Raw genomic sequence first — 16,149 nt, forward strand, 5'->3', positions numbered from 1 at the left:
TCAGTGTCCTTCCATAGAGTTTGTACTGATAAGTTATCTTGCTTCCATTAGAGGCTAAAATCCTCCCTGGTCTCCCTTGCAGGCATTTTTCTAGACAGAATGCTTTGAGTGTATTGTTGTTAAGCTCTCTACAACTTGACAACACTTTGCCTATCCAAATTTAGCTAACAGTCTTCCCCTTCTCCTTATATGCACCCTGTGAGCTTGGAATTCTTAACCTGGGCTCCATAGACCTCAAAGAGAACTGCTGATAGGTTTCAGGGTCAAACAGGACCTTTACCTCCTGTACACAACGGGAAAAAGAGTCTGGTAGTTTCAAAAATTCAGTTTGTTCTGTGTATAAAACCAATGGAAAGAGAATATTCCCATCATGTGGTAAAGGACTAAAAGATACCTTTTCCCAGAAACTGGTCTCTGTCCTCTCCCATATGGCTATCTCTCTATCTCTACTGAAGGTGATCTACACATGTCCCCAGATTGTATTATATTTTATAATTTTTAAATAGTCAGTTTTTAACACTTCTGAAGAACTAATAAACTTAGATGGAAACTGTTCTACAAATATGGATGAAAATATTATCTTTATTTTCATCCATCTTTAGTGGAAATCCTTTAGTTATCAGTTTAATATGTTACTCGGGGAAAGTTTCACAAGGATTCACAATAGTCTTCAAAAGATTTACAAAGGGGACCATGGTTTGAAAGAAATTAGGAAATCCTGATCTAGATGCATCTGACTACTCACCATCTACAAACTATCTCACCAACTCACCAACTACAACTTAACTCTGTACCTTTGTTTACATTGTGTGTAATGTCTGTCTGCAATGTAATGTCTGCAATGTAATCCCCTTTAACCAAAAAAGATTTTGTTTCACAGATGAAAAAAAAAATCAAGTCCCAATAGAAAGGAAGTGACTTAGATCACAATGGGTTTGTGGGTCAATAAATATTTATTAAGCATCTACTAGGTGTCAGTCACTGTATTAGAGCCTGGGTGGGAGAGGGGAACAACTTCATATACCAAGGACAGCTCATCAAAAATCTAATGTTAAATTCCATTAAGAATAGAAGTATTTCCAATAAGAATTGGACTTTGGGGATTTGGGTCCATTTTTTTTTTCTCTAGCAACATTGGGTGTGGACTCCTGAATCCAAGATTGGCATGGTTCAGGGATTTTCTGCATCTGGTACTAAAAAAAGACAAATGAAACATACCAACATCACAACCCTAATTCTTTGAACCACAGGGCCCAAGACATAGGGGATGTGGACATTTCCCCTTCATCCATAGAGCTGATGCTATCAATCAAAAAGGACCTTCACTCCCACCCTACCACATACAGTTGGAAAGAGAGTGAGAGTCTCAATTGCGTAGTTTAAAAAGTGAAGCTTGTGCCAGTTACCTAGCCAGTGGAAAGGTGCTATTTCTATACACATACTCAAGGACCAAAGCATGTCTCCTCCCAGAAACAGGTCTCTGCCCTGTGTCACATGAGTACCTTCATCTAAGTTGCTCTGGGAATGCACAAAAACCCCATTACATTTTATAGTCCTTAACATAGTCAGTTGTTAATATTATTGCAGAACTAAGAGTCCTATAAATTAAATATTTTCCATGCTTTACTTTCAGATTGATGCTGAAACTAAAAATTTCTGTAGCCATGACTCATGTCTATTGACTTCGGTAAGTATGCAAAATGTAAACAGGTAATATCAGAAATCAGAGGTTTATTTTATTAACTGTCATAGAACTGTTTAGCTAGAAGGAACCATTAAGATCATATTCTAATCTAAACCTCAGAGAGACCCGGAAAGGTTACTCCTACAGTACACCCATCTGGTTATTGACAGACCTGGGACTGCTTCATTCCTAGTTTTAGATGTAGAAGAAATAACATGGTTTAGAGCCGGAAGCTCTGACCTTTATTGGTCATGTCAGCTTACCATGTAGTAGTAGGGAGTTCAAAATTCTCATTCACTAACTAACTAATGTTTTTAAGGATGAGATTTAAATCCATTTGAATGGGATTACAGGAGAATATTTTTCTTCAGTCCAGGAGGAATAGCTAGAACATACAGGAGATTGATTGATTAATAAACTAAATCAGCTCTGCTAAAGTATCACCAATTTCTTACCCCTGGTAAACATCTTAACTATGAAAAGAGATGAAAGAATAGCATCACAAAAAGTCACTCACATGCATGTGCATACACATATACACAAATATACCTGAATTTCTGAAAATTAGACCTAAAATTTTCCTCATTAAATTCAAAGGATGACCAAGGATAAATCATTTTCTTCTTTGGGACCTGTTTTCCTCTTTTCTAACAATGTGGAATTAGATTAAATAAACTTTAAGGTTTATTTTAGTTCCAAATACCTTCTGCTAAATATATATATATATATATGTATATATATATATATATATGTGTGTGTGTGTGTGTGTGTGCGTATCATAAGATTTTGTTGTTGTTGTTCAGTCACAGTCATGTCTGATTGTTCATGGCCCATAATTTGAATTTTATTAATGAAGATACCAGTGGTTTGTCCTGAGGCAAACAGGGTTAAGTGACTTATCCAAGGTCACACAACTAGCAAGTGTCTGAGGCTAGATTTGAACACAGGAAGATGAATCTTCCTGACTTTAGGTGTATTCTATCCACTGTACCACCTAATTTCCTCTTTGTGAAATAACTTTTGTGAAAGAAAAAACAAAATAAAATAACAGCTCAAATATGTTATTTCTTAATAAATATAACTAAAATATTAATAAGCTAATTAGAAGATATATTTAATAGAGAAAGAAAAAGAGACATTGGTTCCTTCCATATATGCTAACTTACTACTTTGCCAGAGATGTGAAAATCAAAAATAGTTCAATCTTCTGGCAGATTGAATTGTTTCAAACTATTTAGCATTTAATCCCATTCTCCTACCCAGTACTTTGAGATAGTAAAACAAAAATGCTTTAAGGAATAAAAATAAGCTTATTATGAGAAATGCTGCTGAGACATAATAAAAGTGATAAATTTATTTACTATGATTAATATAATACAAATATAATTATATATTATTGATATTTTTATTATAATAAATTCCACATGTAAATTTCAAAGTTGCCTATCTTATTAACAATCCATTCTGCCTTTGTTCTATTCATGTAAATATGTTCCAATGACCCTCTTTTCTTTATCTTTTTTATTTTTGGCTATCCTAACCTTAGCCCCTTCTCTTCCTACAATTCACCTCAAAATTGAAAAAAAAAAAAAACCAGAGAAACAAAATTATTGTAATAAATATGCATAATCAAACAAAATAAATTTCTTCATCAGCCACATTCAAACATGGATCTCTTTTCTGTATCTTCTGTCCACTACTTCTGCTATGTTTTGTCATTAATATTCTGGAATGCTAGATGATTATTGAATTAATCAAAGTTCTTTAAGTCTTTCAAACTTGTATGCTTTTGTAAAATGTTTATATAAAAATAATTCCCCAATTTTATTTATCCCATTGAGAATTAGCTGATAAGTCTTCCCATAATTTCCTATAATCACTTCTCTCATCAACTTTTTTATGCTGAGATAATATTTAATATTTAATTGTACTTATATACTATAATTTGTTCAAGAATTCCCAGTTGATGAGCACCCCCCTCCTTCTAGTCCATTATTGTATGAAAAAGAGTTGATATTATAAGGTAGAGGAACTCCCCAATGTTTCATATTGAGTGCAACATCTCTCTATTCCTTGCAATATTTTGTTGAAAATATATAGAAACACCAATTATTTTTGTGAATTATTTTGTGTTCTGCAACTTGTCTGAAGCTGTTCAGTCCATTTATTTCATGTTATTGCTGTTGTTTTTTTCAAAAGTATCAGCAGTTGCCTTTTTTCAAAAATTGTTTTAGCTTATATTGAGATAATCATGAGTGTTTTTACATAAAAACCTATTCTTACATTGTTTCCAATTTCTCTGTGCAGGAGAAAGATTTTTACACTGGAAGTAACAAAACAGAAAAATGACTGATATGGAGATGATATCCAAGATAAAGAGATAGTAAAAGAGGGGGGAAATCACAGTAAACAGGAGATGTATCATAAGATACACAAAAAGGCAAATATATGCACTTTTTTAAAAAGTGAAGAGGGGAGAGAATATAATCTGCAAAGTATATGCCAGTAATTTTGCCTTTAATTTATAATGAAATTGCTTGATTTAAGCAAGAAAAAGTCATGCAAGACTAAGTTTATATCATCTTGAAAGTATTTTATCATACCTTGTTTTTATATTACAAAATTTCCTGATTACCCCCTCTCACCAAGAATTCTCCTCAAACAGTTAAGCAAACCCAACAAATCACTGCCCTTAACATTCTATATCTATAGTGTTATCCTCACACACACCTCTTCTTCGGTGTTTCAAAAATTTATTACAAATATATTTTCCCTTTTTCCCATCCTCCACCCTATAGGAAAAAAAGAGAAGAAAAACATAACAAAGTATTTGTAATAAATATGCATAGTCAAATAAAAGAAATTCCCTCATTGATTCTAAGATAGATAGATAGATAGATAGATAGATAGATAGATAGATAGATAGATAGATAGATAGATAGAGATTTGTATCTAGATAGACATCTATCTGGATAACATATGTTTATATCTACATAGATATATGTATCTCAGTAAATAGAAAGTAGCTAGTTGACTCAGTGTCAACTAGCAACTCAGTGCCCACAAGACATAGTGTCAAGAAGAACTGAGTTCATATCCAGCCTCAGAAACTTACTAGTTGTGTAAGCCTAAGCAAGTGACTTCATTTCTGTTTGCCTCAATCCACTGGAGAAAGAAATGATAAACCAAAGAAGGTCATGAAGAGTCATACATGACTGAACAACAGAACAATATAGACATATGCATGTATCCCCCTATATAGAAATACAAACATATATGTACGTATGCATCATTCTTCTCCCTAAACCCATCTCTTTTCTGTAGGAGACAATTAGTGATCATTTTACATATGTACATCCCACACACATATATCACAGTTTTTAGAGCTTTCAAAGTCGTTTGTCTTTACAGTGTTTTGTTTTTGTTGTATAGATTGTTCTGGTTGTACTCATTTCATGCTTCATCAGTATCTACACATCTTCTACAAAAGAATTCATTTTTATAGCCTGGCTATTATAGTACAAATTATTCTTCTGGATCTGCCCACTTCACTCTCTACCAGTTTATATGAGTCTCTTCATGTCTCTGAAATCCTCCATTTCATTTCTTATCAAACAGGAGTGTTCCAAAATGTTCATGCACTATAATCATTCTAATAATAGCAAAAAAATTCTACCCAGCAATAGAAATTTTCCTTCTCATATTAAAGCTTAAAAGTGAATAATGAAATACATGGATGTGTTTGTGTACAGACAAGTGACAATTTATTATAAAACAATTAGGTTCCACATGGGGTCATTTCTCATCTTGGGTATACTCAGCCATGGTAAGTGACTACTGGGCTTCCATAAATTCACCATGAAGATATTCTGGTGCTGACTTATAAATTACTGAACATCACTCAAATTTCTTGAGCAGAACTATCAACAAATGCACCTATTTGTAACATTTTTCTGACTTGGCATATCTTTCTTTTGTTTCATTAGCGAACAAAGTGATGAATGGGCCCTGAAGACCTAAACTGAAAGGAATTTGCTAAGCTTTTGGAAGAAACAGCATCAATTTCCCTCCCCACTACACAGATTCTCCCCAGAATCACAGAAATGTAATGGATGTGCAATCAAAAACAATTGATATGAATTGTATACCAAAGAAATGCTATAAAAAGTGCTGTCATACCAATGGCCCCCTGGTCTCTGAAAGATTATTTATTCTTTTGCTACAGAGACAATAACACAAAGGGTCCTGCCCTAAGAATATGGGTTCTCAGAGGGCAGAGATATTTTCATTTTTGCCCTTGTATCCTCAAAACCCACAAGGAGCTGGCACATAGCAGGTGCATAATAACAGTTTGTTGATTAATTGATTTTAAAATTCCTGTCCCTTTCAGAATCCACAGGTTTTTTTTTAATGAATAAAAAAAACCATTTATTTTACATGTATTATGTACCAAGGTCTGTGCTTAGTCCCAAGTATTCAAATGGAAAACTAAAATCGTCTCTGTTCTCAAGGAGCTCACATTCTATTGAGGGAGACAACATGCCAAGAAGGGTTTAGATGCCAGAGGAATGGCAAGACTGAGTGGCAAGATCACAAGGATAGCAAGGTGGACAAGAATATGTTTTTGCCCACTGGCAAGATGTATATTTCTTTGATGAAGAAATGGAAGTACTCCTTCCATGAGGGCTTCATTGCTAGCCTACATAGGTTTTCACTGTCATACCTGTCACTGCTGCCTATTCCAACATCCCCAGCTGGAGATAGAGAAATGTCTTTCACCACAATGACATTATGAAGCCAATGGCCTGGGCATAAAATGTCCCAGCAGCTGACAAGGAAGAGAAAGAGCCCTTGTAATTCAAGCCTTGTCTGGGTCTCCTATAGTCATTGTCATAGCCATTATCCACCACTTAAACCTGGATGACAGCTGCCATTTGAAATGCCTACTAGGAGGCAGCTAAGTGACTCAGTAGATAGAGATGACCTAATGTGTGACAATTTCTGTGCTTTGATCTGGAGATACAAATATAAGGAAAAAAGTAATACTGTTTCTGCCCTTAAAAACTTAAGGGAAGATAGTACATAGAAGAGGTCTGAAAAGGGGGTGAAGCGGGCTTACAGAAGGAAGGGACCTCTCTCAGGGTTTGTCAATAAAGCTTACTATACAAACAGGTGAGTATTTTGTGAATGGGGCCAGACCTGTTCTAAATTATGAAATAAATAAATTTGTTTTCTGGGTCTTTGCATATATATCTTCACCTTTTTTTTTAACCTATTTTGTTGTTCTTATTATTATCCTTTCAGATATTGAATGACTCAGTAAGTTTATACTAATTGAATGAATGAATATATGCAAATATATCCATGATTTCACCATGATCTCATTGATTTAGGAGTTTTGGAAATGGTTCATATCTGAACTTATCTTATAAATTTTATGCTAAACCTGTATATGCTTTTCCTTAAAGTTCATCATAGAAGGTCAACCCAATGCTCTGGAGGATTTCTATTACTTTTTCTCATTTTTTGCAAGGCTCTCAGTGGAAAAATCTAGGTATCTTCCAGCCATCCTTACCTCCTGCACATAGCCAACTCATCTGCTTTTCCTATCATTAAATTCTTAATGACATCATTATTTTTGTTCTGAATTTTTGTTAGTTTTAAATTAAAACCTAATAAATAAAAAAGCATTTATTAAGTACTTTATATGTACTATTAAATACTATGAAACCATCCTTGCTCTCAAGATGATCATACTTTAATTTTTTAAATTCTAACTTTAATGAATATCAAGAAAAAAGGAACATTTCCATATCCAAAGTAGAAAATAAAAAGATTTTTTTTATGTAAAACCATTCATATCCATTGTGTACAGCTTTCTTGGATGAGCGTACATTCTAATTACATTACATCTAGGAAGGTTTTGTGTTGGAATAAATGGAAAGACCCAGGAGTCTTTGGTACTACACTTGATCTTAGCCAAAAGGCTGAGAAGTGATGCCAAGGGTCTTTGACTGAAAATGCCCAGTGTTCTGCATGGCTCAGTGGCAAGAGAGATGATGAGGCTTAAAGGGACTCCAACTTAATGGAGAGATTGTGGTTGGTAATTCCCTGATTAGCAAAAGGATACCACCCCATAGCCAAAGTACTGGAGTGGCATTAGGGATAGCCTTGATCCAGGATAGTCCCCTGGTAGTTTCATATTGGAATGAAGTGAGATACTCAAAGGTCATTCAACAATGAACAAAATGAGGTTTATTTGGTTAATGACTTAGAAAAGATATTCACTAAAGGTACATTACCACTAAGTTTGAGTAGATGAGTCTTTCCCTAATGTCCATTTGGGGGTGCATATAAGTTATCAGAACAGAGTTTGATAACTTGTATGGTCTTGGGGAATCATCTGCTAAGGCATGAGGGCTCTGACTCCACATGGGTAGAGACAGAGTTTGCAAAACTAACACTTGGCCAATGAAAGACCAGTTCTAAAACAGAGGTTTTTAACCATCTCCTCTTTTTTTTGTCATGGACCTTGTTGGCAATTTGGTGAAATTAATGGTCAAAATAATGACTTGTTTTCCTACATTAAAAATCAATGGAAATGCTAAATTTTAGTTATAAGTCAAGGAAAATAAAGATCTTTTTTACCTTTATCAATGAGTTTCAGGTTAAGAAACCTTGGAGAATGGTTCTTAAACTTTTGGATTCCTTTATATTCTTAAAAGTTTTTGAGTATCAAGTCTAGAGATAGGAGGTCCTAGGTTCAAATATGTATGTGACCCTGGGAAGTCACTATTGTCTAACCCTTACTGCTCTTCTGCCTTGGAACAGATACTTAGTATTGATTCTAATTCAGAAGGTAAGGATGTTTTTTTTTTTTTTAAGTTATTAAGAAGAGGAAATTAAGGTAATCATTAAGAGCTATTTTGCTCATTTATATGGCAATAAATATGATAATGTAGGTGAAATGGGTGAATATTTACAAAAATATAAATTGTATAGTTTAACAAAAGAGGAAATAGAATACCCATCTCAGAAAAAGAAGTTGAACAAGTTATCAAGGAACTTCCTAAGAAAAAATCCCCATGGCCTGATGGATTCAGAAGTGAATACTATCAAACCCAATTCTCTCTCTCCCTTCCCTTTTTCTCTAAGTGCAATCCTCTATTTGCATCTTGAATTTTTACATATTATATTGTATGCATACATATTATATCATACATATGTATTGTTTCATATCACATTTACATACACATCATATCATTGTATATCATCATACACATCATATCATAATCAGCTTAATTCCCCATCCTCATTCTAAGCATATTCCTTCTATCTTCTGTACTATTGAGAGTAATTTTTGAGAATTATATAAATCCTCTTTCCATGTAGAAATATAAAATTTTTACCTTAATGTGTCCCTTAAATTTCTTCTTTCATATTTTCCTTTTAAGACATCTCTTGGATTTCATATTTGGACTTCAAAGGTTTTGTTTGTATCTGGCTTATTCCTCTGAAATGCTTGGATATCTTCTATCTTCTCAAATATCCATTTTGCCCCCTAAACAAATATACTTAGTTCTGCTGGAGAGGTGACTCTGGGTTGTAAATGTAAATCTTTTGCCTTCCTGCGAGGTTCTGAGTGATCCTAGTATTTTAATGGTTTCATTGAATCCATGGTATTTGAATGGTTTCTTTCTGGCTACTTGGAGAAGTTTTTCCTTAGCTTGGTGGATCTTGAATTTAGATATTACATTCCTAAAAGTTGTCATTTGAGAATTTCTTTCTGAGGGTAATTGTGAATTCTTTCAATTTTATCTTTGTTTTCCTGTTTGAGGATATATGGGGAATTTTCTTTGATAATTTCTTGTATTATGATGTCCAAAGTTTTTTCTTAATCATGGCTTTCAGGTAGTTCAATAATTCTCAAATTGTCTCTCCTGGATCTATTTTCCAGGTTGGTTGTTTTTTCTATATTATATTTTATGTTTTCCTCTGTTTTTTTTTTCATTCCTTTGATTCTGCTTTATTGTTTCTTCAAGCCTCATGAAATTATTAGTTTCTAGATGGTCAATTCTGATTCTTAAAATCTGATTTTGCTCTCTCAGTTTTTGGTTATCCTTTTTAAATTGGACCATTTCTTCTTGTATCATTTTCATTTTCTTCCCCACTTTTCCTCTGCCTCTCTTAATTTATTTTTGAAGTCATTTTTGAGCTGTTCCAGAATCTCTGTCCAATCCATATTTTCCATTTGGACTTTGCATGTGTTTGCTTTGCTTTCACTATCCTCTTCTGTGTCTGTACCTTGCTCTTTGTCTCCATAAAAAAAAAATTTATTTAGGTGCTTTTTTTGTTGTTTTCTCATTTTTCCCATCTATAGGTAGTTTCTGATTTCTGGGAAGTTGGAGTACCTTCTTGAGCATCAGGTCTTCTTTGATGCTGTTCTCAGCTTATATTCTAGGATTTTACCAATTTCAGTTCTTGGAGAATGATGTGATGATATGAGGGCTGAGAACTCTGATGGCCCTCTCCTCCTGCTGATTAAATTGACCACTGAGATCCCGATAACTCAAAGACCTGGCTCAGGCTTGGTTGAAAGCTTTTGGTCTTACTTTGATCTTGATCAGGTCAGGGACTACTTAAATTATAGCCTCAGGCTCAGGTGTAAGTTTTTGGTCTTAGTATTTAATTGTTTTATTTGGGCACACCCTTGATTGTCTTGTCCTGGAGCTCTGCCTTCAGCTTTAGCAAAAATATCTGGGGTCAGCCTTAGTACTATTAGCCACCCCAAATTGTGAACTATGTCCTCATTTAGAGCCTAGATTGAGATTCCTGGTTTAGCTTAGGGCCCACACTGATCTTACCCACCTCAGCCCAGACTTGCCTGGGCTGAGACTCTGGAATTCTCCACAGGTTTGAAATTTCAAGGGGTGTTGATTGGTTTGGACCACTCTTTGCCCAGGCAGGATCTCAGGATCTGAATGTTGGCTTGGACTTAGGTGTGGAACCTGGGACAGAAGATATGGGTAGGGGTCTATAGCTTGCTCTTCACTTCTTGCTACATCCTCTTTCTGGCTCTTCTCCCCTCTCATGCTCCAGAAGTTCTCTGCCTACCTTTTGGGTTTTTGTTTTTTTGAAAGTTGTTTCACTCTGTCTCCTTGCTGGTTCTTTCACTCCTGTATTCAATTTGAAGGGATATTTTAATATTTGTTGAATATGATGCTCATGGTGATTCAGAGCTACTCTGATTTACTCCATCATCTTGGTTTCATTCCTGGATGTCTCCTATAATTTGTAAATTAATATATTGGATGCTCAATTTTTTTTTTACAGATCAATATGGAATAATCACAAGCTATTTCTTTTCCTCCACTTTGGAAAGTTATTTAGTTGAAAAATCTGAATTACCCATCCAACCCCTATCATGTGATTTCTCATGCCCTTACCAAGCCAATTGTGTTTCTGCTACAAGGTACCACTGCCATTATATATAGAGAAGAAGAAAGAAATCAACTTCTCTTCAACTGGACACTTTAAGAGACACAAGGGAAAAAGAAAAGAATGAGTTCTCAATAACTTTTTTCCCTAGCTAATTCTTTTCAAATGACTTCATAGCTCATTTATTAGTTGGGTGGGTGTCCCTGTTTTGAAACTTATATTACCTCTTGTTCAGGGAGTACACAGAAGCAAAGGAAATGGATTCATTATTTCAACCAAGTTCTCTGATGCTTTGAGATTAAAATGACTTCAGATTCAAATTCAAAATCTTTATAATCTGAAAAGAGGGCCACTCAAGATGGTGATTTAGGATATTTCTGTGTTATCCCCCTTTTCAGAATTTCAATAATCTCATAATTTCATTAATAAAATTGAGGATTTAATTGACCAAACTTCCCTGTTGAACCCTCTAATTTACACTCCCCTTTTTTGAATAAAATATATTTTGAGTTGGTTGCTTAAATGTATATTTTAATGGTTTATTGTGTGTGTTGAATTTCCCCCACCATTCACAAAGTGGTTATAAACCTTAAGAAAAGAAAAGAAGGAAAAAAGAGATAATCTACATTTCTGAACCACTCAGAGTTCCTAATAGGGAGGTAGACATTTCCAAGCTGAAAATACACTACTGGAAACCCAGATGTCTTTCAGTATCATATTTTCCCAAGACATTCAACACACTTCATCTTATAAAAAAGAATATAAATAATGATTCTGCCTTCCTGGCAACGACAAAAACCAAAAGAGAAAGTTTTATAGCTTTATTTAAGAATTAGCAATAGCACTGTGGTTTTCACCATTCACTAATTAAATATTCTGGAATGGTAATAAGCACGAGGAAGTCCTGGCAGATCAACAGAAATCCCAGTTCTATAATCTTAATCTAATGAAGTTTGCATACCAGTTGCCTTCATGAAATGTCAAACAGGTATTTTTTAATACCTCATGATTCGAAATATTAGCCTCCTGTAACTTAATTTAGTTCATCTACTTCTTCCCCAATTATCTCCTTTCCTATGAAAAAGTAATTTTCAACTAAAAATAAATGAAGTTTCTCCACTGGTTACTCATAATTTTGGCAAAAGTGGCATAGTACAAGAAGAATCAAAGACATATGCTACTTCTTGTTCACTTAGAGAATTTAAAGTAGTCCTCCAACATCCATGGCTCCAAGGAAAGGAAAAACATCAAAATGGGAAGGAACTTCATTCGTTTCAATGGGATGACCAATCTGGTGTTCAACATTTCAGAAACTGAGCTCACTATTTTCACCCTAAGACTACCTTACATTCTTAATTTCTTTACCAACAGGTACCCTCTATAGCCCACAGTGGCAGAATTTTAGATGTGGTTTAAATTTTCTTTTTTTTCCTCTTTTTTACTAATCATTTCTGTTATGGGTGGGTGCCATTTGCTTCCTAATGCCTTGTTTGACTGCTGCAGGTTCCCTATCATTTTAATGCATCTTTGATGCATTAATGTCTGTCTACTGAAATAAAGCTAACTGATAAACTATATTATGTGGGATTTCATTTATTTATTGCTTAATGAACAGTGAAATCATAATGTAACCCCTACTTGTGGAAATTCTCTTCCTAAGTAATAAAAACATTTATATAAAAGAGAACGTGTTTGTAGCACTCCTTTTGGGTTATATGTCCCCAACTCAAAACTCACAGGTGTGCTAGTTTGGACAGCAGAGAGTGGCTACTCCCAGGTTTACTGTATGGGTCCTGAATTAAAATTCAACATCAATCATTTACTAGCTGTGTGACTCTGGGGACACAACTCCTGTTTTTCTTAATCCATTGGAGAAGGAAATGGCTAATCATACCAGTGTCTTTGCCAGCCATATTCACTCCATTCATCTCTGGGTTCTGCTCCTAATCCTCCACACTCCTTCCTTCATCTCTCCTTCTTCCTACTTGTTAGCTCCCTTTTAAGTGCTATCTTCACTTATTAGGACATAAGCTCCAAAAGGGTAGACACTGTCTTTATTATAGCTTCTATTTGTATACCCAACACTTAACAAGGTTTCTGGCATATTTTAAAAACTTAATAAATGCTTGTTGGCATGTTAATTAGACTCATGTAGGAAACTTTTATGACCAAGGCAACACATACCTTGCATACAACAGAGCCCTGATATATTTTCTTTGGGGTGCACCCATGATTTTCCCTGACAAATGCAGCATCTTTAATGTATCAATCAATCATTTAGTCTCCCTTATCCTGCTCCTCTCCATGCTCAACTCCCAAATGTCAGGGATGATTCTCTCATAACATTCTTAGCCCACCTATGGCAAGTTGACCTAATTTCAGCAAGGAAACTTCTTACTTTATAAAAGGATAATAGGTCATGGAAATATATGTTTTCACTTTATTTAATGCACAATTACTTCTATGATTATGTCAAGTAGGTCAGGGTAAGGGAAGCCAACTTACCCTTCTCCCCCCACCCCCACACACACACATACCACATACCCCAAATTGAAAACATTTCTGCCCTCACATTGAGATAATAGTTCTCTTTAAAGAATGATATAAAAGACCTTGCATTCCCACTCAAATAGTAGCCCCTTCAAGGTTATTCTGAGCATAATTTTGCATAATATAAGTCTTTCAAACAGAAAATACCTACCTGTGTCCAAAGTTGTTCAGGCTGTTGAATTCCTGCCAAGGCTCCAAAGACTAAGTATGTTTTTTAAAAAGAATGTTCTTTTTTGGGAAATGAATGAGGGAATGAGCACTTCTCTAACCTCCTACAGTAATGTATTGAACACAGGAATATTTCTACCTTCAATCATATACCACCAATGTCTCTTTTGTGATATCTCTGAGATCTACAACTTCTTTTTCATTTTCAATCACCATTCACTAACTTCAAGCCTTTAATGCCTTATTATGAAATATACCGGAGGGCTCCTTGCCTACCTTTCTGTCCCTGCTGCCTCTAGTTTCCAAAGAAATCTGGTTGCTATGTGTAAAGTCTTTAAACATTTTTATATAATATAATAAAATCATAATATTATATAACAAAATATATAATAGAAATAAAAATAGTACCTAATTTAATTTATTTACTCAGTATCATACTAAACTTCCAAAGAATCACTTTAGAGAACTTTTAAAAATAATATAGTCTATATCTATAGTAAGAAAAGTTCAAGATTCATATAAAGAAAAAAGTAGTAAGCAAGAGGATCTAATTGTACCTGATCTCAAGCTATTCCTCAAAGTAATAATGATCAAAGCAATTTTGTAATGCTTTGCAAATTAGATCAGTGCAATATAATAGGTACACAACATAAGTAGAAAAATGAACCTAACAACAGTCTTCAATACACCATCACAATTACTGAGTAAGGAATCGCAATTTAACACCAAAAAAAAAAAAAGCTAAGAAAAGTGAAAAGGAATTTGGTAGAAATTAGGTTTAGATCAGCATTTCACACTTTATATACCACAATGAACTTCATATATATATATATATATATATATATACATATATATATATATACACATATATATTACCTAGTTATAAAAGCCCATATCAGATATAAAATAGAGGATCAAAGAAGAAAACAACACTGACAGCTATGGATATGTGAAAAGTTCACAGCACTCAGTGCCTAGCAAATAGTAGGCACTTAATAAATGCTAATTGACTGACTGACCAGGCAAACGTTAAAGAAGATTATAGAAAATAATATGGACAGTTTTCATTACACAAAATTAAAAGTTTGGTTTTTTTTACAAAAATAAATGCAGTTCAAATGAGAAGGGAAATAGTTAACTGTGGGGCAGAGGGAATCCTTACATTTTTTCCTCTGTAAAAAGTATAATATCCAAGACAAAGAAGGAAAGGAATAAAGAAATCAATCCAAATGTATAAGAATGACAGCCATTTCCCCAGTCAAAGGACAGGAAGAAACAATTCTAAACATAAGAAATTCAAGCTAAGATATGAATAAATGCTCAAAGGTAAATGCAAATTAAAATAACACTGAATATCTACCTTATATGCATAAATTTTATAAATATGACAAAAAAGAAAAGACTTGTTAGAGGAGCTTTGTAAGGATATAGGCACACTAATAGAATGTTGGTAGAACTATGAATTGATCTAGTCATTCTAGAATGTAATTTGGGTTATTACTTATCTGAATAATCTTTGACCAAGTTATATCAATGGTAGACCTATATGTCAAAAAAATCAAAGAGAGACAAAGAGGGGATATCAAGTGAATAATAATATTTATAGTTGCTCTTTTTATTTTAGCAAAGGATTATAAATAAATGGGATGCCAGTCAATTATGGAATAACTAAACAAATTACAATTTATGAATATAATTGCATTGTAAGGACTGATAACAATTCAGTGAATCAGACTACAAACATACTTTGTACATTAACAACAACATTTTAATGGAAATAAAATTTGAAAGACATAACAAACCAATCAATGCAGTGAAAAATCTTGAATGAACAAACAATTCACAGTAATGGTGATGAGGCATGACACCCACAGTGAATTTCCAGCATATATCTGATGTATTTGTAGAATGAAGATGATGGACTCAAGATGCAAAATAAGATCTACACTTCTGAATGTGGCTAATATAGGATTTTATTTATTTATTTTGTTTTGTTTTATTTGTTATAAGGATCATGTTTCTTTTTTTTTTAATTGGGGGTAAAGATTTGGGAAAGAGAGAAGGAAGTTAATAATCATGACTCTAAAAATTGTAAGAAAGGAAAGGAAGGTCACTAAGATTTTTTAAATTTAAAGAAAAGAACAAAAGAAATACAAATGAAAATATAGTCAAATGGGTAGCTTTCAAAGTAACATGACAAATTTAAATACTCAAAAAGCAGCAAAAAGTTATAGGTAATTGGTGATAACCAATATATAAAGAATACAAAGAAATTCTAAAGAATCTTCTTGTATTCTACTTTTTATATG

At 33.8% G+C, this 16,149-nt stretch overlaps 1 protein-coding gene across 1 annotated transcript in view; it reads left to right on the plus strand.

Moving 5' to 3' along the window:
- The window catches only part of GC (GC vitamin D binding protein), a 55,572-nt gene extending 49,452 nt beyond the window's left edge, over positions 1-6,120 (plus strand). The window contains exons 12-13 of the mRNA XM_007495659.3: positions 1,634-1,687; positions 5,671-6,120. Of these exons, the coding sequence (XP_007495721.2) occupies positions 1,634-1,687; positions 5,671-5,682 (66 nt within the window). The 3' untranslated portion in view covers positions 5,683-6,120. The remainder of the gene's footprint in view (positions 1-1,633; positions 1,688-5,670) is intronic.
- The last annotated feature ends 10,029 nt before the right edge of the window (positions 6,121-16,149 follow it).

This window comes from Monodelphis domestica, chromosome 6 (genome assembly GCF_027887165.1).
Source record: "Monodelphis domestica isolate mMonDom1 chromosome 6, mMonDom1.pri, whole genome shotgun sequence".
NCBI classification, from domain to species: domain Eukaryota; kingdom Metazoa; phylum Chordata; class Mammalia; order Didelphimorphia; family Didelphidae; genus Monodelphis; species Monodelphis domestica.